Below are 22796 nucleotides of genomic sequence, written 5' to 3'. Positions count from 1 at the left end.
CTTTAATAAAACTCTGCTATATGAAATTTCTTGAGTGATCAAGCCTGGTCTCTGGTCCCGAAGCTAAATCTTCTTCTTTGGAGATCATGAATCCAACAGTTCACCGTAAGCTATCTGTAGTTGTCATTCTTGGCCATTGGTCAGCACCATGTGGGCCCTGCTCACAAGCAGCCAACTATTAATGAGCCATGTTTATGAGGAATTCAGCCAAAGGCCCAGTGGGAGAGGTGGTTGTCATTTGGAGTGAAGTGAGAGGGGGATCCTTGCCTTCTCCCTAGGGTCTTCTAGTTCGCCTGGCCCTGGGCCAACAGGCGAGTTGAGAAACCAAAGAACAAGGATGGGGGCTGTGTCCTGCAGGTCTCCAGAGCCCTCACCAAGGGGAACCACTGGCTTGACCCAGGCCTTGAGGTAGTGGTAAGCTTCTCCCGCATCCCTGTTTCTGTGACCTAATAGCAGTGGCAGTCTGCCTGGGTTCACAGTCTACGGGACCTGCCTGACCCCCCACCCCCACCCCACTGTTTGGGGAGTCAGAGAGCCAATTGGGTCCTGGGTGCCTGGCTCCCTCAGTGATGATAGCTGGGCAGGGTCTGGGGACCTGGTCCTGAGGAAGCTACCAGATGAGATCTACCTTCTCTTAGCCAAGACCAGGACCTTGTCAGGGGAGAGTTGTGCCTTGGCACCTTGCCTTTCTTGTGAGATCAGAAAATGACATTTGTTTGGTGGACATTTATAGGAATGTCATTAGCTGACCATGACTTAACCTCAAGAACAAAGGATTTGACACCAAGAAGTTATTTTCTAAGAACGTCATCATCAACTAACCATCAGTCTCTGTGACTCAGACTGCTATGCTTACTGCTTGCACTCTGCCACCCATTACAACAGCCACATTCAACTTATCTTTGATGATTAAGATATGACGATGGCCATGCCACGTGAGATCCCATTATTCCCATTGCGTTTAGAGATCCCAGTTCAGTACTAGCAGCTCCCACTATAATTTCTGACCTACACAGAAGAGCAACCACAGGGCCCTTAAAGGATGCTGGGTCTTCTCTCATAAATTTGTTTCTCACAGTCATAGTGAAAGATGTATTCTCCCAGAGTGGGTGAGCAGGCCTTATTTGATAAACCCATTCCAACAGTTTATCTCCCAAAGCCTTTGGACAACTTACTGTACAGTATATTAACATAAATCTTACACTTTAAATTCTATTTACTGTGGTAGACCTACCCTTGCACTCATGTTTTAGCCAGCCAACTAAACAATCTGTAGAGCCCTTTCTAACCTCTTGAGCTGAAACACTGAATCCAAGATCTCTACTTAGTGGGCCATATCAATAAGTTTAGCCTGATCCAACTTTTTTTCCTCCCACCATAATTCCATACCCATGAGCTCCATCCCCACACGTATCTCCCAGATTTCTGTCTGTATACATCAGAAAAATTATGCTGCTCCTTTGGTTTATAACAACTCTCACCCTTTGAGTTTGCTGGAATGTGAGTCTACTTACAAGTTTGGAAGCAAAGAGGGAAGGTGAGAGTGGTCCCTGAGGAGAATCTGCAGTGTCTTAATGGCAACAACCTCAGGGGCATTTATTACATGTTTTTCAGGCAAATGAGGGCCAAACTCTCATGAAACAGGTAATTATTGGTCAAAAAATTAGCAGAACAATGTCCTCAGAGTCATGGGAATCTATTTGTCCCTAGTCCAATACTCAGATTCCCATTCCTCCCTAAACAATACCCTCACTTTAACAGAAGACATCCTGGAAATTTAGGAATTCAATTTGCATTATAATTGAGCTACTAACATACTGAGACTCTGGGCTTGATTTTGAGAAAGCATAGCTAGAGGTTTCTTCAGGGCCATATAAGGAGAATAACATTTCTACCCTTCTCCTCACACTTGAGAGTCATTGAGGCAACATCTGTAGGTCTTCTGACGCAGCAAACATCTACTCTTTGAGCAAGAAATGCTCTCCTCTTCTTGGAGATAATTATGAATTCCCTGCCCTCTAATAATCTGCCCAGGGAGAAGAAGGGAATATGGAATGATGACTTATAGATCCCACATTACCTTAAGAAGATGACTAAACCATGTTAACACAGGCCACTAATGTGTGTGTGTGTGTGTGTATCTGTGTGTGTGTGTGTCTGTGTGTGTGTGTGTTTCTAGGAAGAGCTTGGTGGTGTCCTATTGTGGAATCTACAGAAATCCACCTCCTTCACAGACTAGACTGTCTAGGATCTTCTGTATTAAAATGTGAGCTTTGACTACAGTTTTCAATGTCTTCCCCACAACCATATAAGGAGGGCAGAAACTACATATTTTCCACAACGGGGTCACTGAGCCTGGCACCATAGCTGGCACAAAGTAGAAATTAAATAACATTTGATGAATTCATAAAGAATCTCAGCATCAGAGAAAATATTTAAGGGCCTAAAATAGAGGTCATCAGCACTAAGTTCTAATCACCTGACTTAACTGAGCAGCAGCAAACTGACAAAACTGACATTTAAGGATACACGCATCCTTCCTCTGAATATATCCAGGATTATATCACTTAACAACTCTTCCACTGCCACCCCTCGGATCCAAGTCATTGGCTCCTTTCTGGGTCATTGCAACAGGTTCCTAACCAGTCTGCTTGCTTCCTTTCTGGTCCCTGTAAAGTCTTTAACAGAGTAACAAAGCAAAGTCTTTGACAAAATGACAATTCCTCTTAAACAAAATTCAAATTATTTCAATTTCCTATTCAAAGACCCCCAATAGTTCCCTGATTCACTTGGAGCAAAAGTCGAAACCTTCACAGTGGTTCTATATGCTTACTCCGCTTACTCTCTGACCTCATCTCCTCCATCCAACCCAGCTTGCTCACTCCAGTCCAGCTCCATTGGTCTCCTTGTTTACCTGTCTCAGTTTGACCTCAGAACCTTTTCAGTGGCTCTTCTCTCTGTCTAAAATGACCTTCACATTTTTGCTCAAAGGACATTTTCTCAGTAAGATCTGCTCTAACCCTTCTATTTAAAGTTAACAATTTCTTCCTACATTCTCTGTTCCTCTTACCTTTTTTAGCTCCAAAGCACTTGAAAACTCCTAATATACAATGTGACACTTATGATATTTTATTTCTTATTCTCCACCACCTAGAAGGTAACATCCCTAAGAAAGGATGGTTGGTTAATTTTTTCTATATTATTTCTATATAATGTTGTGTTCAGTGCACAGTTGAAGTTAATACACATTGAATGAGAAAAAAGGACAGAATAATGGAAGAAAACAAAGCATGCAGTTAGGGTTACATACTGAATGAGAAAAAAAAAAAGAACTATGGAAGGAAAACAAAGCAGGATACATTGTCTGCTTTAGTCTTAATTAATTTGCTCTGAGATACTCACTTGTGCTCACTGCAACAGTTACCTCCAGAGGAAAGACCGAGATACAGTCCTGCTTTCACAGCTCTCCTGAGACCTCACTGGGTCTTCTCAAATCCCTGTGAATTTGGCACAGATGCACAGTACCAGCCCAAGGCCTGGTCATTAGGTGTGAACTCAGAGATTGTAAATAGCCCCCCTTCCATGTTTCCTTTACTGGGGTGCAGAACTCATTTACTGAGAGATGAAAGAAGAGTTAAGAGGTCAGGAATCACACCCAGGAGATTTATTAAATTTCCTGTCTCCCAGCACTTCCAGGAAGGGGTCAATTCAGCTGGGGAAAGAGTTCCTTTTAAACAAAGCTTCTGAATAGAGAGACAAAGTCATTGTCATCACATAGGGAGCAGAAGAGCCACCCCCAAGGACAGGGCCCTGTCTCACTGTGGCCCCTGAGAAAGTGAGGCCAGGCATTGCAGACCTTCCTTTGGGTCCTCTTCCTGGATCATCTGCACTGGTTTTCCTTTATTCAGCTTTTCCTCCAGAGCCAAGTAGGAGTGAAACTGTTTTTAAAAGTTAAGCATTCACCTTAGTTAGACAATTGCTTTATGGCTAGGAAAATTCCTTCACAAGGTGACTGGGCCAGAGACACAGCCTGTCTTAACCTTTCACATAAGAGAGGTAACAGGCTGTTTCAGGTTCCTATGAGACCCTTCTCTCTGAAGTGTAGGTCATTCAAAGACCAGGTGGCCCATCCCAGAGAGGCCCTGCCAAGCCAGATGGATGGGTGTGCCCTGACCCACTGATCCCACATACCTCCTCACAGCTGGTCCCCTTCACGCACTAGTACAAAATCTACTTTATTTACTCACCAATTTCTATTTGCACTTCTTCACCCTCCAAACAAGATACACAGCCAACAGTGAAATCTACTAGCAGTATCTCCTGTCTATCAGAGGTAAGGATTTTATCTCTGTTTGGGGGATATTATGAGGTTTCTGTAAACGAATGATCGGGAATTGGGAGCAGGACCCTAGCTAGGAAATGTGGATGGTTAGGAAATGTTTTTTGTTCCCTTGGTCTTGGACATGTCATTAATGTTGGTCTCATTTATTCAACAAATAATTATCAAGGATATTCTCTATAAGGAGCTGTGCCATATACTGAACAAACACTGTGAATAAGACATAATCCTTACATTTAAAGACTAGCATTAAAATATTTGCTTCAATAGTCAGTGAAGCCACTTACTCTGAGAAAAGCAAGGCAAACTTCTGGGAGGTAGTAACAGAGATGTTCTGAAGTACCAGGAAGTTTTAACTGAGAAAAAGACTTAGAGCATGTGAAATGGGAAAGGGGAAAGAAATGGTGCTTTCTAGGAAGAAGGAGCTGCAAGTGCAAAAGCCTAGAGGCAAGAGGAAACACAATTTCCTGGAGAATTTCTACTGGATCAACATGGAGTGACTTGGGGTCCAGACAGGGACGGAGGAGGGCAGAAAGGCTAGGAACCACAGGCAAAAATGAGGCAGGGGAGGTCAGCTGGCCAGATGATTAACTGATTTTGAGGGCAATCGATTAAGTATGTTAATAGCCAAAAGTGGGGAACAACTTAAATGTCTACTGACAGATGAATGGCTAAAGAAAATGTGATATAAATATAATGGAATTTTATTCAACTATAAAGAGAAGGAAATCTGGTCCTGTGCTACAACACGTAAGAAATTGGAATACACTGTGTTAAGTGAAGTCAAGCACAGGAGTCTAAATACTACATGATTCCTCTTATGTCATTTAAAGTAGTCAAACTGTAGCAGAAAGAATGGTGGCTTCCAGGGGCTGCTGGGATGTGGAAATGGAGAGCTGCTGTTCAGTGAGTATAAAGTTTCAGTCATGCAAAATAGAAAAGTTCAGGAGATCTACTGTACAACATTGTGCTTATAGTTGACTGTACTGTACACTTAAAACTTTAAAAGAGTAGATCGCATGTTGTTTGTTTTTTACCACCAATAAAAACAAAAAGAGAGTAATTGAACAAAAATTTCTGTAAACTGGTTTCTGTATACTGCTCATACTTTACATTTATTGAGAATCTATCAACAGTCAGAAAACTAAGATCATGGCATCTGGTCCCATCACTTCATGGGAAATAGATGGGGAAACAGTGGAAACAGTGAGAGACTTTATTTTGGGGGGCTCCAAAATCACTGCAGATGGTGATTGAAGCCATGAAATTAAAAGACGCTTACTCCTTGGAAGGAAAGTTATGACCAACCTAGATAGCATATTCAAAAGCAGAGACATTACTTTGCCAACAAAGGTCCGTCTAGTCAAGGGTATGGTTTTTTCAGTAGTCATGTATGGATGTGAGAGCTGGACTTTAAAGAAAGCTGAGAGATGAAGAATTGATGCTTTTGAACTGTGTTGTTGGAAAAGACTGTTGACAGTCCCTTGGACTGCAAGGAGATCCAACCAGTCCATCCTAAAGGAGATCAGTCCTGGGTATTCATTGGAAGGGCCGATGTTGAAGCTGAATCTCCAATACTTTGGCCACCTGATGCAAAGAGCTGAGTCAATGGACATGAGTTTGGGTAAACTCTAGGAGTTGGTGATATACAGGGAGGCCTGGTGTGCTGCAGTCCATGGGGTCACAAAGAGTTGGACACGACTGAGCAACTGAACTGAACTGAACGTTAATCCTTAGTCTCTATTCTCTCCTTTCTTCTCAAGTTTCAGGGAGGAAGTTAATCTAATTGGAGAATGAACCAGAATAAAATTCTCTCTTTTTCTTAGAAGATACAATGACCAGTACTTGTATCTCTTGTTCTCCTGTTCCACCAGTCCTTCTTCAGTGGGAAGTACTGCCCTGGTCCTGCTTTGCTTGTGACTGCAAAGGTAATTATGTTCATTTTGAGGTTGGTTTAGGAAGTCCATTATCCACTGACACAGAAATTACATCCCGTAATTTCTACTTGATGAAAAATAGGGTGATGTTTTGGCTGCACAAATATCTCCTGTCTCAATTGCTTCACAACCTGGGTGGGAGAGAAGGAAATATGTGTTAGGCCTTCTCAAAGATGCTGCATCTCCTGAAAAGAAGGGAAGGAAAAAGAAGCTGGATACCATATGTCTGAACTTCCCAGGTGGCGTTAGTGGTAAAGAACCTACCTGCCAGTGCAGGAGATGTAAAGAGACATGGGTTCAATCACTGGATCGGGAAGATCCCCTGGAGGAGGGCACAGCAACCCACTCCAGTATTCTTGCTTGGAGAATCCCTTGGACAGAGGAGCCTGGCAGGCTACAGTCCATGGGGTCGCAGAGTTGGACATGACTGAAGTGACTTAGTGCACTCCATATGTCTATATGTCTAGATTTTCCCTTAATGTTTCCCATTGGTTTAGTTGCTCCTGTTTCTCAAGAGAAGGAAGTGGGATGGTAAAGCAGAGCAAATGCAGAATTACTGCCCAAATGGGACTTGCCTATAATGAAGGAAACATCAGAAACAGGAAAGAAATGTGCTATTTTAACAATATGTTATCAGTACATACTTGGTGATTTAATTTATGAATGAATGACTAATACATGGTATGATAAACTGAGCAACTAATTTCCTTCAATCAAGGGCTGTAACATTGTAAAGGCAAGGAGTCCACAGTGACCACATCAGAACTACCTTATCTGATTTTTCATAATTTCAGATAATGAAAAATAAACCACAGAAATGGAGCTCTATAACTCCACCTTGGAAAGTGGTTTCATCTTGGTGGGGATTCTGACCGACAGTGGGTCTCCCGGACTGCTCTGCACTACAATCTCAGTCCTGTACACACTGGCCCTCACCAGCAATGGCCTGCTGTTCCTGGTCATCACAATGGATGCCCGGCTCCATGTGCCCATGTACCTCCTGCTCAGCCAGCTTTCTCTCATGGATTTGATGCTTACATCTGTAGTTATTCCTAAAATGCTTGTGGATTATCTGCGTGGAGAGAATGCCATCTCCTTTGAGGGCTGTGCCCTTCAGATGTTCCTAGTACTGACCCTGGGTGGTGCAGAGGACCTCCTACTGGCCTTCATGGCCTATGACAGGTATGTGGCCATTTGTAATCCTCTGAACTACATGGTCCTCATGAGGCTGAGGGTCTGCTGCCTCATGATAGCCACCCCTTGGACCCTGGCATTCCTGAATTCTGTGATGCACACTTCATGTACCATGCATTTTCCTTTCTGCATGACCCGGGAAATCAGGCACCTCTTCTGTGAGATCCCACCCTTGCTGAAATTGGCCTGTGCAGATACCTCCAGATATGAGTTCATGGTGTATGTGTCAGGTTCCGTCTTTCTCATGCCCTCCCTTGCTGCTGTCCTTGCCTCCTATACGTTTGTCCTAGCTGCTGTCCTCCACATGTCCTCAGGAGAGGGAAGGCAGAAAGCCCTCTTCACGTGTTCTTCTCATCTGACTGTGGTGGGAATGTACTATGGAGCTGCCATGTTTATGTATGTCCAGCCCATCTCCCACCACAGTCCCCAACAGGACAACATCCTCTCTGTATTTTATATTGTCCTCACTCCAGCACTGAACCCTCTCATCTGTAGTCTGAGAAACAAGGAGGTAATGGGGGCCTTCAGGAGAGTATTAGGGAGGTTTTCTCTTATCTAGGATGGTGGCTGCCAGTGTGATATTGAAGCCCTATAACTCCCAGATGGTGCTTCATATCCACTCCTGGTTTTATGTGGTTCTTCTACATTATGAAAATTCTGAAAATCTGCCACATTAGAACTAAGTCCTCATTTGGTCTTAGAGACACAACTTTGTCTCTATCAGCTCTGTATTTTGATAGTTAAGAAGCATTCATTTCTCTGATCAATATCCCAGGATATGTTCGAAATTCTTTTTCTGTTCTGACAGAGTGACCTTACATTTTACTTCAGTAGTTTCTTTTCTTACCCTCTGACAATCCTATACCCAATCACAGAGAAAGTTAGCCAGATTTTTTGGACAGCTCAATTTAAAGCAGAAATAAAAACTAGAGAGGAACATGAAGATAAAATGAAGATAGAAATGTTGAATTTTACTTGTTGCTATTGACAGAATTTCTCAGTTTTTACCTTCCTATTAGTGAGCATTTGTAGTCATACAATATTAGACATTTTACTGTGGGCAGACCTTCCCAGGTTTATATCAGAGTCCTAGACACTGGAAAAAAAAATCTTACACAGTTACCTACGCTTTGGTTTCTGCATCAACTCCTCAAGCTACTCATGTTGTATCAGGACAGCCAAGTACTTTCTTTTCACATTATTTACAAATAAATCACATTATAAATTATTGATGCCTTAAAGGTCATGTGTGAAAGCAGCCAGCACACTTGGTAATGAGCATCATAATTCAAGAGCTCCCTAATGGGAACATACTCTTTTAAAGCCTCAGCCCTGATTGGTACTCCTGAATAGGAATTAATGGTCAAATCGACATCTGACATGGAAGCAGTCTTACCAATATCTGCATCATCACCACTTACACTTTGCCCAGTCACCTTGTTTTTCCTTTATTAACTCCTTTCTGCCTCAGACCCTTTGAAGATTTCTTAAATTCTGAATTTAAAATGAACTCCTCTGCTCCACATACCTTGCCTGGAAACCTTTAGCTACTCTGTAATGCTTGAAGCTAATTACATAAGGAAACAAATTTTAAAAAGATAACTTTCCATGAAAAAAAAAAAACTAATATTTCCTTTGGACAAGATTTAGCAAAGATCCAATCTATCAGTAATTTCTGTGGTATTTCTTTCCCTAAAAACATCCCAGTTTTCAACACTCAAATATTCCACTCTGGTCCCAATTACCATTATCTCTGCCCTGGACTTTTACTATAGCAGATTACTAACTGGTCTTCATAATACCAGGAGCTAGATAATATACCCTTATTCTAATGCATAATGTATCTACAAGTAATATATACATATGTATGTATGTCTTTCCTGGTAACTCAACTGGTAAAGAATCCTCCTGTAAGGCAGGAGACCCTGGTTCAATTCCTGGGTTGGGAAGATCCCCTGGAGCAGGGATAAGTTACCCACTCCAGTATTCTTGGATTTCTCTGGTGGCTCAGACAGTAAAGAATCTGCCTGCAGTGTGGGAGACCTGGGTTCTCTGGAGGAGCATGGCAACCCACTCCAGTATTCTTGCCTGGAGAATCCCCATGGACAGAGGAGTCTGACAGGCTAAAGTCCGTGGGTCACAGAGTCAGACATGACTAAGCAACTAAGCACAGCACAGCATGTATATATATACAAATAAACTGGTTCTATATATGTACATATAACATTCTTACGTATTCACCATCTAGCATTAGCAATACCACTGACGCCTTTGCTTCTCTTCCCTAGGTCTCATCTTTTTGCCTCTCATCAAATGTTCCAGGTCCTGATGGCAACAACACAGCCCTCAGCTGTTTTATCTCACCACACACACATCACAATCTGGATACATAGCTAGGTTTGTTTATTACATTTTTCTTTCAATTTTTATGAATTATTTTAAATTTTTTATTTTATTTTAAATTATATAAAATATCTACCTGATTAAAAAATCAACCTATGAAGTAATATCTATTTCGAGAACTCTAGCTGGTGTTTTTGCCCTCTCCAAACTTCTCATTCCCATTCCCTACAGCTAATGATATATACATGCAGCTTGCATAATAACTATTTATTTGCAACTTATTTAGATTATGTTTGTAACAGTATTTGTGAATGTTCCATATACACTGGAAAGAGATACAATTTTTATTATGATACTTTGCAGTTTGATATGTGTTTGTACTTTTTAATTGATTATATCTTTAGCTTTTTTATTTTTGCTATTTTTTGTCCATTTGCTCTGGTTTGAATTGGGAAAGGTTTATCAAAATCTCCTTTATATATATCTATTTCTCTATTCTTCATTGCAGCTTCTGTGCAGTCTGCTTTTTAAAAGTAATTATTGGATATATAAATATTAGTTACTTTTAGCCTTTAGAATTATAAAGATTAAAGCAGGACAAATACTATCCCCATTTCACAGATAAAATGACTGATTCTCAGAAGAGTTGATGGTTTTCCATATTTATACAACTATTAAATGTTCTAATTAGAAATGGTCTCTCCTTTGTTTCTGCTGAACAAATTATCTTTATTCAGTGCTAACTGAGCGAATATTACGCTAATTTTCAGCTGCCTTTAATAGAGAAATAGTCAGTGAGCTGTATTGTCCAATTACCTTTTGACATCATTGTAAAAATGTATTACTGTTGATTGTACAAAAGTAAAACCAAAGTAGCATCAGTGAAATAACTGTGAATTAAAAAAGTCCCTACACACCGCTATAGAATTGTGACATATTTTTGAAGATCTATAGCTAACAGAGGGCTTCCCTGGTAGCTGAACTGGTAAAGAATCCACCTGCATTGCAGGAGACGCCGCTTCAATTCTTGAGGTGGGAAGTTCCCCTGGAGAAGGAATAGGCTACCCACTCCAGTATTCTTCGGCTTCCCCGTTGGCTCAGACGGTAAAGAATCCGCCTGCAATGAGGGAGACCTGGGTTCGATCCCTGGGTTGGGAATATCACCTGGAAGAGGCCATGCCAATCCACTCCAGTATTCTTGCCTGGAGAATCCCCATGGACAGAGGAGCCTGGTGGGTTACAGTCCATGGAGTCACAAAGAGTCAGACACGACTGAGTGACTAAGCACAGCACACAGCACATAGCTAACAGGAAAGAAAGTGAAAGTGAAAGTCTCTCAATCGTGTCGGACTCTTTGTGACCCCATGGACTATACAGTCCATGGAATTCTCTAGGCCAGAATACTGGAGTGGGTAGCCATTCCCTTCTCCAGGAACAGGAGAAACGTATCAAAAGAAGAAATAAATCAATCAGTAAGTACACAATCAGATCTGTGTGCCCATGAGTTTGTGTATGTGTGTACCCCAAGATTTACACAAGAGTTTTTACTCCCAGATGAAATATAAATAACCTGTGTTAGAAATAAATCCTGATCAAAAGTCCCTGGACTTTGATTGTTCCTATAATTGCCATCATAAGACTTTTCTTCACCCATTAGCCCTAAGGATAAGATATTCCAATAGCTAATTTTCTACTCCAACAATTATAAAGTTGAAATTGATTAAATATGTTCCCATTCCTAGAAGAAAACATAGGGCAAAATTCCTTAACACTGGTCTTGGCAATTATCTTTCGGATCTCAGACCAAAGACATAGACAACAAAAGGAAAATAAACAAGTAGGGCTACATCAAACTAAAAATCCTCTCCACAACAAAGGAACCATCAGAAAATAAAAGGGAAACCTACTACACAATGCGCGAAATATTTTCAAATTGTGTTATATACATGTCTGACTTACTTTACTAAGCATTATATTTTCTAGTTCCATCCATGTTGATGCAAATGGCAATACTTTTATGGCTGATTAATATTTCAGACAGAGAAAGATAAAATCTAAACTATAATCTAGATGAATCTTTGTGGAAAACAGAAACAGACTTATAGACATAGAAAACAAATTACAGTTACCAAACAGGAAAATGGGATACGGAGGACAAATTAGGGGTATGGGATTAACAGATATAAGCTACTATACATAAAATAGGTAAGCAACAAGGATTTGCTGTATAGCACAGAGAATTATATCAAATATCTTATAATAGCCTATAAAGGAATATATTCTGCAAAAAAAAAAAAAGAATCACTCTGCTGTACACTTGAAACTAACACGATATTATTTATTAAAATAATTTTAATTATTCCTCAATTAAAAAATGAACTTAAAAAAGAAAGGTAAAATTTTCTTTACAATATACTCACAAATTGAAAATATAACATGACAAACAGATATGAATAAAGAAAAAGCAACAAAGATGTAGTGGAGATAATTTGCAGTAAATTAGTCCCATTTCTCTGGATAGTTGTAAGGACATATGAAATCACAAGGAGATTTCATAAACCAGAATACATAATGACTTGATAGAAAAAAGAGGTAAAAATTAGCAAGAAAGAAAGATAAGAAAAATTTAATCACATATCTATAATATAAAGAATGCAGTTTGGATTCAACAGAAAAATTACAATGAGAAATATAACTTGACTGATACATTTTAAAAATTATATCCGAGCAATAAATAAATAATTTTCCTACTGCCATAAAAGGGAAAGAAAGACAGATGGGAAAATTTAGTAGCAAAGATAATAAATGACTACAGTATTTTTCTTTTATTAAAAAGAACTAAATATCGATGAGTAAATAAAGCAGTAAGTAGTTTAAATCTAGCATGTTTCAGAAAATATGGATCTGTCTTTAGTATATAGTTCAAACATTTGATTTTTACATAAAGTATCTCAAACCTGTTATTTTTTAAGACTAGTTAAGCTTTTGTAAAAAGTAGCCATAATATCCTCAAATTAACAATAATTTTAAAAGCAGTTAAAGTGAGAAATATGGGAAAGGATGCATGTTTCCACTTTTCTAAGGATTTAAATTAAAGGATGGACAAATGCCTGTCGGCATATATATATTTTACATATTGCTTCTGCTCCCAAGAAGAGAGACTTGATTCTTTCTCATATTCAGAGCCTATAGAATTTTTTCTTTGATTAGAAAAACTCTGGGAATTAGAGGATATTCACAGAACTCTATGATTATAAACAAAAGAAAGAAAAATCTACAAAAGATCCCATGGTATCTCATTGTGTAGAGATAATAGAAGGACCTATGCTCAGCGATACCCTGGGGACCTCCTGCTGGCATCATCTCTCAGGACCTCATCTTTTACGATCCTCTCTCAGAGAAAGACTCAATTCAGTGTTGGTGCTTAAAAAAGTAGTGTAAAATTCACCCAAGAACACAGTCAGAGATTGAAATAGAATCCACGGGAAAGTCCGTTTCATACCCAGCTGTTAGGAAAGAGGACTGAGAATCACTGTCATCCAAAACCAAACTCTGAATGTGCAGCTTGGATCTCTCGATCTCACTCTGCTAGACTCACTGGCAGGTCTGCTTACCTACAGTTCCTCATCTCTAGAACAAACTCACCCTTGGTCTCCAGGTAAGGAGGAAGATGCCGAAGGCATCAAGGCTCTGCAGAACCAGAGTGTGTCCTGGGAGAAGGGCTGTGTCTTTATTTTTACAATCCACAGTCTATTTGGGAAAAGAGATTTTTCTTTATCTCTCTTCTTATGAATTCTCACTCTTAGAAATCTTGCTACTGGGTACTTACCGAGGTGGTCAGTTTGTGTGCTAAAAGGCACAAGAAATCAAAAGATCCATTGTCTCTCAAACTCGCTACCCCTTTTCAACTATAAGAATCTTCCTGTGTTCTTACCTTCCACCCCGGCTACATAGGTGTTCTCTTCCTGTTTCACTTTTTCCACACTCTCTGGGTGATTCCCACTGAACTCACAGGAAAATACCTAGGACACAAGACAGAGCTTCTTGTAACGTACTCGGCATTATCTGGGAGGTGGGAAGAGTCCAAGCACAGGAGTGCTAGTGTGAGGTGTGTGGACGCTTCCTGCTCCAGTACCTAGTATTCAGGCTGCTGCCACATTGCACGTCTGCTTTCATGGGTAAGAATGAAAAAGAGAACAGGATGTATATTGAGGGTCTGTTCCTATTTCTACTGGAAGAGGAACAACTACCACTGACGCCTCTCTCTTATACCAGTGTTCCCTTTGACTTTCATGAGGGCTTCTCATTATTCCTGGCTCATGCCATCCTTCACCCACAATCACCTTGCAGATGCCTAAAGAGAAGGTCATGAAGTGAGAGCAGAATTCCAAGTGGAAATTGCTCAGTAAAAGATAAGTGCTTCCATAATCTTCTCACTTTGTGAAAGGATGATCTGGTTATGGTTAGCAGCACTCATCTTCATATGACAAGAATCTCTACATATGGCTCCATAGCAGGTAGGTGGGGGTGAGTCAGGAGGCACATGTAAGTCTGGAAATGGAGGAAAAAGTAGTGTAATGAGTTTGTGTCGTGGGATCTCTGCCAAGAGAAATGGACAATCATGAGAACAAATGGCCAGGATTGAGATGGTCCCCAACTATGTTTTCATCGCTCACAAGCCCTGAAACAGGCCATGGATGTGAATTGGGAGTGTTCACACTTAACAATGAAGCATTAAGAAATTTCACTTAATACTTGCAGTTAGATCTTTGCTGTTGTCATTCAGTCGCTCAGTCATGTCCGACTTTTTGTAACTCCATGGACTACAGCACACCAGTATTCCCTGTCTTTACCATCTCTGGGAGTTTGCTCAAACTCCTGATTTTTAGAGTTAGATCTTTAGTTCAGGGCAGGGGAGAAAAGGACGGTGGATTTTCTTCTAAGGGAGGGGCAGTGTTCCAGGCTGGACGTTGATTAGAAGCTACAGGTCTGTCAGTGATGCTGCTTCTGCTCTTACAGAGGGTTATAGCAGAGTTAAAAAAGACCAAAGGCATCCTTTCGTCCTACAGAGCAATCTTCACCTTCTAGGATTGCTTCTCATATGTCAGTGATTCTCTTCCACTTTGCAAAAAAGAGGACTGATGGGTGTTGGCAAGTCAAACCGGCAGAAGAGGGGAGAGCATGTCCGAGGGGGAGCAACTGTGGTGTATTGGTGTCACAGGTAAAGGACCTGAGAGTTCTGATGTAGGCAGTGTTCCTCTCCATCTAGTTCCCTTAGCCAGCAACGATCCTTGGAGAGAAACCGTGCGTGATATACAGAAGATGTATCATCCTTACTGGAATCTGAGGTCCCACACATTACTGTCCGAGCCAACAGCGCCACCATGTGCATCTGAATTGGCTACAGGAGTATTTTGAGACTGCAGGAAATGAAACAAATAAAAAGCCAAGGGTCCAGTATCAGAGTTTCAGGGTTAAAAAAGTCATTGATATCTTCTCACTAGAACCTTTAGAGTCTAGCGTAGGACTCCAAGATCTGTAGAAGACTGTATTTGATGTTAGCGTGGGATGAGACTAACAATTATCTGTGAAGTTTAGAATCAAAAGGTAATATCACTGGGTGAATATGGATTAGTGAATGAATAGTGCAGTGTAAATGAAGATCCTATTCAATATTTTAAGTATTCATATAATGTAATATATAAATATAATCAATATAATATAACATTATACTATGCAATATAAGAGCAAAGCTCTATTTTATTTGCCTCATAACAGTAATAATCTATTATCAGGCAAGTAAGCTATAAACACAAAGAATAATCTTGATCAAGATGCAGTAGACAAACTTGAAATATTCTAGACGTACAAGGGCACCTGTAATGTGCCTTACTAATGTATCAGGCTAGAGACACTTCAGACAGAAAGCTGTTACAGATGTTGAATCACTTTAAAATGTCTTCATCCCCATGATGGTATGTCAATACAGAGATCATTGGCTCTAAGGGACTCTGTCTTCCAAATAGTTTTCTAAATGCCTGCTTAACATCTTTGTTCCTTAGGCTATAAATGAATGGGTTCATCATAGATGCTATGACTGAATAGAACACTGAGATCACCTTATACCCCTCATTCATTTTCTTGGAATTTGGACACATATAGGTAAATATTGTTGATCCATAGAAGAAGACAATAACAATGAGATGAGAACCACACGTAGAAAAGACCTTGAGTCTCCTCTCCCCTGTCTGTATCTGAATCACAGTGGAGATAATATTCCAGTAAGAGAAAAGGATAAGGGAGAGAGGACCGAGGAGAATTATCACACCCATGGCAAAGATGGCCAACTCAGCTTTGTAGGTTTCTTCTGAAGCCAACTTCAAGAGCGCAGGAGGCTCACAAAAATAATGATTAATTATGTTCTGGCCATGGTATGAAAGATATAAAGTAAATGTTGTATCTACTAGAAACACAAGTGCTCCACTAGTCCGAGATCCTATGGACAGCTGAACACAAATCCTCTGGGTCATGAGGGTGGAGTAGTGAAGGGGCTTGCAGACAGCCACATAGCGGTCACAGGACATCACCGCTAGCAGGGAGCTTTCTGTACACCCTGCTACTAGAAAAAAAATCATCTGAATTGAGCACCCTGACTTGGAAATGGTCGTTCTTGTTACCAGCAAATGGAATAGCATCTGAGGGACAATTGTTGTAGAGAAAAGGAGATCACTAAATGACAGGTTTTTAAGGAAGAAATACATTGGTGTATGCAGTTGAGAGTCAGTATGAATTAACAGTATGATGAGCAGATTCCCAAATACAGTCAGCAGGTAGATGATGAGAAATATCACAAATAGCATGATCTGGGTCTGCTGATCTGAAGAAAGGCCCACCAAGATGAATTCAGTCAGATAGGTTTGGTTTTTTGTGCCCATGGATGTTTATTCCTGTCTACACAATAAGCATCAATAGAGCTATAAAAATCTGACTACATTTGAGCATCAGATCCTGAAAGTAAAGATCTCACTGGAATAAAAAGTGTATCTGATTTAAAAAAAAATTCTTATAAATATTTGACATGAATTTCTAAAAATTTTTGACATGAATTTCTAAAAATTTCCACCACCATATTTCTACTGAAGCTGTCTAAAAAGAACACTAACATATTATGTGGATTTGAAAAATTATAAAGTTTTCTGCATTTAATAGAGAACCCAGGTTTATTTTTTGTAGTTTACTTTTTAGTCAGACTTTCACTTTTATTTCATCAAGAAGCAGGACAAATAATTAATTTTTCCTTTGTGATTCCAAGAGATGCCTTATCATCCTTCCAAGTAGAAAGTAAATTTTATGAGACCATTTTATATGATTTTATAATCCACAGTCCTGATTATGTTCTAAATTCTTCACTGGATCAGAGAATCAAGATTCAGTGGAAGTACTCAAGAGTAAGGCATGATCAGACTTCTGTATGACAGAGGCAGGATAGTGGAGACCAGCCCAGACTTAGGCAGCACCACGCACTTGGGAAATAGGGAGGGCCTTTTGTGGTGACCCAATGCAGCCACAACAGCTGGCTGCAGAGTTGCAGTGTCTTATCTGGCATAACCATGTTTGAGCTCCTTCATGCTGCAGATGTATCAGAAGTCCAATCAGTCAGAGACGTGCATCAGGCACTGGTTCAATGCTCTGCCGCCAGGCAGGAAACACTACTCAAAGTCTATAGCTTTACCTCAGGAATAAGCAAGGAATAACCTGCTGAATCCAAGCTCCTGGGTAAAGAGTTTAGAAAGAGTTAGGGAAGGTAGTAGGGTCATGGGCAAATGGCTAGGAATCAGGGCTGGAGTCTGATATTTCAGGGAAAGGCTGAAGTACTAGTCCTAGAACTGCATTTACAATGAAGGGGATGTCAGAGCAGAAAGTCAGCTACCTGGCAGGGACATCTTGGGATGGGGTGGGGGGTGGAGCGGGGGGAGATGGAGTCGAAGACTGCCAATATACAAGGGTTTGTTTTCAAAAATAAAACCACACATCTAACTGGCAGTATAGGACAAATGTGGCCTGATGAGTTGTGACTGGACCACCTGCTCATGAACTGCTAAGCAGGACTCAAAGACCACATGGTTACAGTGAGGTTTCTATTCATAAATATCTATCCAGATGGAAATGCAATGGATCAAACCTGAACCAACTGTATAATATATTGGCCTTGAGGGACCAGGAAGGCAGAGTCAGGAAATAATTTGAGGAATTGATAAAACAAAATGAGAAATATCTTTTCCATTGATACAATGTAAAGGGAATACACAAGAGAATCATTGATAAACTGCCACCTCAGTAGCCAAAATAATCCACTACTGATTTCATTTCCCAATGATTTCTGATAAGCCCATTTTTTTCACTGCTTCATCATTGTAAATTTACTTGTAATGAACTGTGCATATTTCATGTGTACAATTTGATGAGTTTTGATATATGTATATAATGACATGCTTTTTTAAAGTTCTCATTAATTTATACATAATTATTTGTTTACACACCTGTCACCCAGGCTAGGTTTTATGTTTCTTCAGTGTAAAAGTCCTATCTGAATCCATATTGACTGCATCACCCAGTATATAGTAAATTTTTAGGAAATTCACTGACTGAATTAGTATATGAATGACTGAATACATGAGAAACGAATAGATTCCTCTCATACTCACAGGCACTGTCACAAACCTGCACTCAAACACTCCTAAGCTAATAATGCTTTTAAAAGCATAGCATGAAATTTGGAAGACACAGATGATGCGGGTCCAGCTTCATGGTATCTTTGGGCTGGGGAGATCCTGTGACCACGAAGAGGGAGTAACACTAGGTGTGACCACCTGGAACACTGGTATAAGAGAGAGGCGTCAGTGGTAGTTGTTCCTCTTCCAGTAGAAATAGGAACAGACCCTCAATATACATCCTGTTGATGTTGTCCTGTTGGGGACTGTGGTGGGAGCTGGGCTGGACATACATAAACATGGCAGCTCCATAGTACATTCCCACCACAGTCAGATGAGAAGAACACGTGAAGAGGGCTTTCTGCCTTCCCTCTCCTGAGGACATGTGGAGGACAGCAGCTAGGACAAACGTATAGGAGGCAAGAATAGCAGCAAGGGAAGGCATGAGAAAGATGGAACCTGACACATACACCATGAACTCATATCTGGAGGTATCTGCACAGGCCAATTTCAGCAAGGGTGGGATCTCACAGAAGAGGTGCCTGATTTCCCGGGTCATGCAGAAAAGAAAATGCATGGTATATGAAGTGTGCATCACAGAATTCAGGAATGCCAGGGTCCAAGGGGTGGCCATCATGAGCCAGCAGACCCTTGGGCTCATGAGGACCATGTAGTTCAGAGGATTACAAATGGCCACATACCTGTCATAGGCCATGAAGGCCAGTAAGAGGCCCTCTGCACCACCCAGGGTCAGTACTAGGAACATCTGAAGGGCACAGCCCTCAAAGGAGATGGCATTCTTTCCACGCAGATAATCCACAAGCATTTTAGGAATAACTACAGATGTAAGCATCAAATCCATGAGAGAAAGCTGGCTGAGCAGGAGGTACATTGGCACATGGAGCCGGGCATCCATTGTGATGACCAGGAACAGCAGGCCATTGCTGGTGAGGGCCAGTGTGTACAGGACTGAGATTGTAATGCAGAGCAGTCCGGGAGACCCACTGTCAGTCAGAATCCCCACCAAGACGAAACCACTTTCCAAGGTGGAGTTATAGAGCTCCATTCTGTGTTTGTTTTTTTTTTTTTTTTTTTTGTTATCTGAAATTATGAAAAATCAGATAAGGTAGTTCTGATGTGGTCACTGTGGACTCCTTGCCTTTACAATGTTACAGCCCTTGATTGAAAGAAATTAGTTGCTCAGTTTATCATACCATGTTTTAGTCTTTCATCCATAAATTAAATCACCAAGTATGTACTGATAACATATTGGGTTTTTTTTTTAACATATTGTTAAAATAGCACATTTCTTTCCCATTTCTGATGTTTCCTTCAATATTAGGCAAGTTCCATTTGGGCAGTAATTCTGCATTTGCTCTGCTTCACCATCCCACTTCTTTCTCTTGAGAAACAGGAGCAACTTAACCAATGGGAAACATTAAAGGGAAAATCTAGACATATAGACATATGGTGTGCACTAAGTCGTTTCAGTCGTGTTCAACTCTGCGACCCCATGGACTGTAGCCCACCAGGCTCCTCTGTCCAAGGGATTCTCCAAGCAAGAATACTGGAGTGGGTTGCTGTACCCTCCTCCAGGGCATCTTCCCGACCCAGTGATCGAACCCATGTCTCTTTACATCTCCTGCACTGGCAGGTAGGTTCTTTACCACTAACACCACCTGGGAAGCCCAGACATATGGTATCCAGCTTCTTTTTCCTTCCCTTCTTTTCAGGAGATGCAGCATCTTTGAGAAGGCCTAACACATATTTCCCTCTATCCCACCCAGGTTGTGAAGCAACTGAGACAGGAGATATTTGTTCAGCCAAAACATGACCCTATTTTTCATCAAGTAGACATTACGGGATGTAATTTCTGTGTCAGTGGATAATGGACTTCCTAAACCAACCTCAAAATGAACATAATTACCTTTGCAGTCACAAGCAAAGCAGGACCAGGGCAGTACTTCCCACTGAAGAAGGACTGGTGGAACAGGAGAACAAGAGATACAAGTACTGGTCATTGTATCTTCTAAGAAAAAGAGAGAATTTTATTCTGGTTCATTCTCCAATTAGATTAACTTCCTCCCTGAAACTTGAGAAGAAAGGAGAGAGTAGAGACTAAGGATTAACGTTCAGTTCAGTTCAGCCGCTCAGTCATGTCCAACTCTTTGCGACCCCATGAATCGCAGCACGCCAGGCCTCCCTGTCCATCACCAACTCCCTGAGTCCACCCAAACCCATGTTACCTTGATGTAAAAGAAAATTTTGGAAGAGAGAAAGAACCATTCCCTCTTGTGCCTATTATGTGCCAGGCACTGTGCTAGCTCCCATGCATGCAGGGAAGTACGTAGTATATGAAATACCAGACCACATTCAGTTACACTCATGAGGAGCATTGAAAGGTAGGTGGAGAATTCCCTGGCTGCCCAGTGGTTGGGACTCCCTGCTCTCACTACTCAGAGCCTGGGTTCAATCTTTGGTCAGGGAACTAAGTTCCCACAAGCTGCATGGCATAGCCAATAAATAAATAAAATAGATGTAACTATAAATTGTGAAAAGCTGCCTAAAGGAAAAAAAAACGAACAGTGGTTCTCATGTAGTTTGGTAGTTCAAGAAAGCCTTCTGAGTCTGTGAATTTTAAGCTCAGTTTTGAAAGACAAATGTAAATTACCCAACTGAAGAGGGATGAAGAGCTACCTGAGCAATGGACATAAAATATGCAGAATATTTGAAATAGGAAAGAGCTTGTAATTTCTAAGAAGCTGAAGAAGACTGGTGAGGATGGTACTGAATGAGAGACACTTGGAGAGATAAACATGTTCCAAGTTATGTTTGGCCTTTCAGGGAATATGGACTACTGTTGTTATTTGTTAACTAAGTCATGTCTGTCTCTTTTGTGACCCCATGGACTGTAGCCTGCCAGGCTCCTCTGTCCATGGGATTTCCTAGGCAAGAATACTGAGGTGGGTTGCTATTTCCTTCTCCAGGAGATCTTTCTGACCCACGGATCGAACCCACCTCTCCTGCATTGCAGGCCAATTCTTTACCACTGAGTCTCCATGGAATCCCATATACACTATAATTGAGAGCTGTTTTTTTTTTATGTTTTATTTTGTATTGGGGTATAGCCAATTAACAAAGTTGTGATAGTTTCAGGTAAACAATGAAGGGATTCAGCCATACATAAACATGTTTACATGCCGGTCCCAAACTCCCTAACTATCCTTTCCCCTCATCCTTCCCCTGGCAACCATAAACTCATTCTGTAAATCTGTGAGTCAGTTCCTGTTTTTTAAGTTCATTTGTATCATTTCTTTGTAGATTCCACATGTAAGGGGTTTCTTTAATCTGTATACACAAGAGTGATTCATACTTTAAAAGATGACTGTGATAGTCCCGTGGAGGAGTACAAATAGAAGATGGGCAAGAACAGAGCCAGGGAGATATATGCAGGGGTGACTGTGGTCATCTAGGTAAGAAGGACCAGGGAAATGGCACAGATATGATAGAGTCAAGATTCACGTTGGAAGTAGAATCAACAACTGGTGACTGATATGATTCTCGAGATGGAATTCAGTCATGAGGAGCTAGTTTGGTAGGTGATAAATAGAAAAACTGAGTATGTTTAAGGGACTAGAAACTCTCATGAGAATGGAGAATCTATTTTTCTCAGAGTGAGTAAGTGAATAGAATGGATAGGACTTTATGTGAAAGCTTGGAATTCAAGGACTGTTTTCTCTTGTAAAGTGCATAGTTTGCTGATTCTTCATCATGGTGTCCTTCTTACCACCAATTTAGCACTCACTCTCTTTTTGTTGATATTTTGTGATAATGATTTATACCTAATACTTTGACTTGTCTAAGACACTGTGAATAAAACACAAGGCAAGGTCAAACTCCCTGGCTTGAGTTATATCTTTTCTACTGATCACATGATCTTATTTTAACATGTAGCTGTCACATTTTTCTCACTTGTAAAGTAGGAGTGATCTTAGCTCTATGCAACTGTTTCAGTGGTCTCATGATTTTTTAATTTTCATAACTATTTTACATGTCATATTTTAACATTTTTATGGCTATACTCACAGAGTTCAGTTCAGTTCAGTCGCTCAGTCGTGTCTGACTCTTTGCAACCCCATGGACTGCAGCACACCAGGCCTCCCTGTCTACCACCAACTCCCAGAGTTTACCCAAACTCATGTCCATTGAGTCAGCTCTTCGCCTCAGGTGGCCAAAGTATTGGAGTTTCAGCTTCAACATCAGCCCTTCCAA

At 40.7% G+C, this 22796-nt stretch overlaps 2 protein-coding genes across 2 annotated transcripts; one reads left to right on the top strand and one right to left on the bottom strand.

Annotated features, from left to right (window-relative positions):
• Positions 1-7093: 7093 nt before the first annotated feature.
• On the top strand, positions 7094-8029 carry LOC139187143 (olfactory receptor 2AG1-like). The gene has a single exon (XM_070803148.1). The coding sequence runs from the start codon at positions 7094-7096 to the stop codon at positions 8027-8029; it is 936 nt and encodes a 311-aa protein (XP_070659249.1).
• Positions 8030-11495: 3466 nt separating this feature from the next.
• On the bottom strand, positions 11496-19590 carry LOC139187216 (olfactory receptor 2AG1-like). Its single transcript, XM_070803226.1, has 5 exons — positions 18753-19590; positions 15801-15922; positions 15044-15214; positions 13748-13835; positions 11496-11551 (listed from the first exon to the last, which is right to left on the bottom strand). The coding sequence occupies exons 1-5, from the start codon at positions 19588-19590 to the stop codon at positions 11496-11498; spliced, it is 1275 nt and encodes a 424-aa protein (XP_070659327.1).
• Positions 19591-22796: the final 3206 nt, after the last annotated feature.

The sequence above is a fragment of the Bos indicus genome, chromosome 15 (assembly GCF_029378745.1).
Source record: "Bos indicus isolate NIAB-ARS_2022 breed Sahiwal x Tharparkar chromosome 15, NIAB-ARS_B.indTharparkar_mat_pri_1.0, whole genome shotgun sequence".
Lineage (NCBI taxonomy): Eukaryota > Metazoa > Chordata > Mammalia > Artiodactyla > Bovidae > Bos > Bos indicus.
Note: the sequence above shows the minus strand (reverse complement) of the source record. Positions and strands in the feature narration are given on the sequence as shown.

Bases quoted from the DNA above. Each gene is read 5' to 3' on its own strand.
- LOC139187143 (XM_070803148.1), top strand. From the start codon at position 7,094: ATGGAGCTCTATAACTCCACCTTGGAAAGTGGTTTCATCTTGGTGGGG.
- LOC139187216 (XM_070803226.1), bottom strand. From the start codon at position 19,590: ATGGAGCTCTATAACTCCACCTTGGAAAGTGGTTTCGTCTTGGTGGGG. The intron at 15,923-18,752 runs GTCTGTTCCTAT...AGGTGATCTCAG, and splicing joins CAACAGGATGTATATTGAGG to TGTTCTATTCAGTCATAGCA. The intron at 13,836-15,043 runs GTCCTTTACCTG...CTTGTGTCCTAG, and splicing joins GCCTACATCAGAACTCTCAG to GTATTTTCCTGTGAGTTCAG.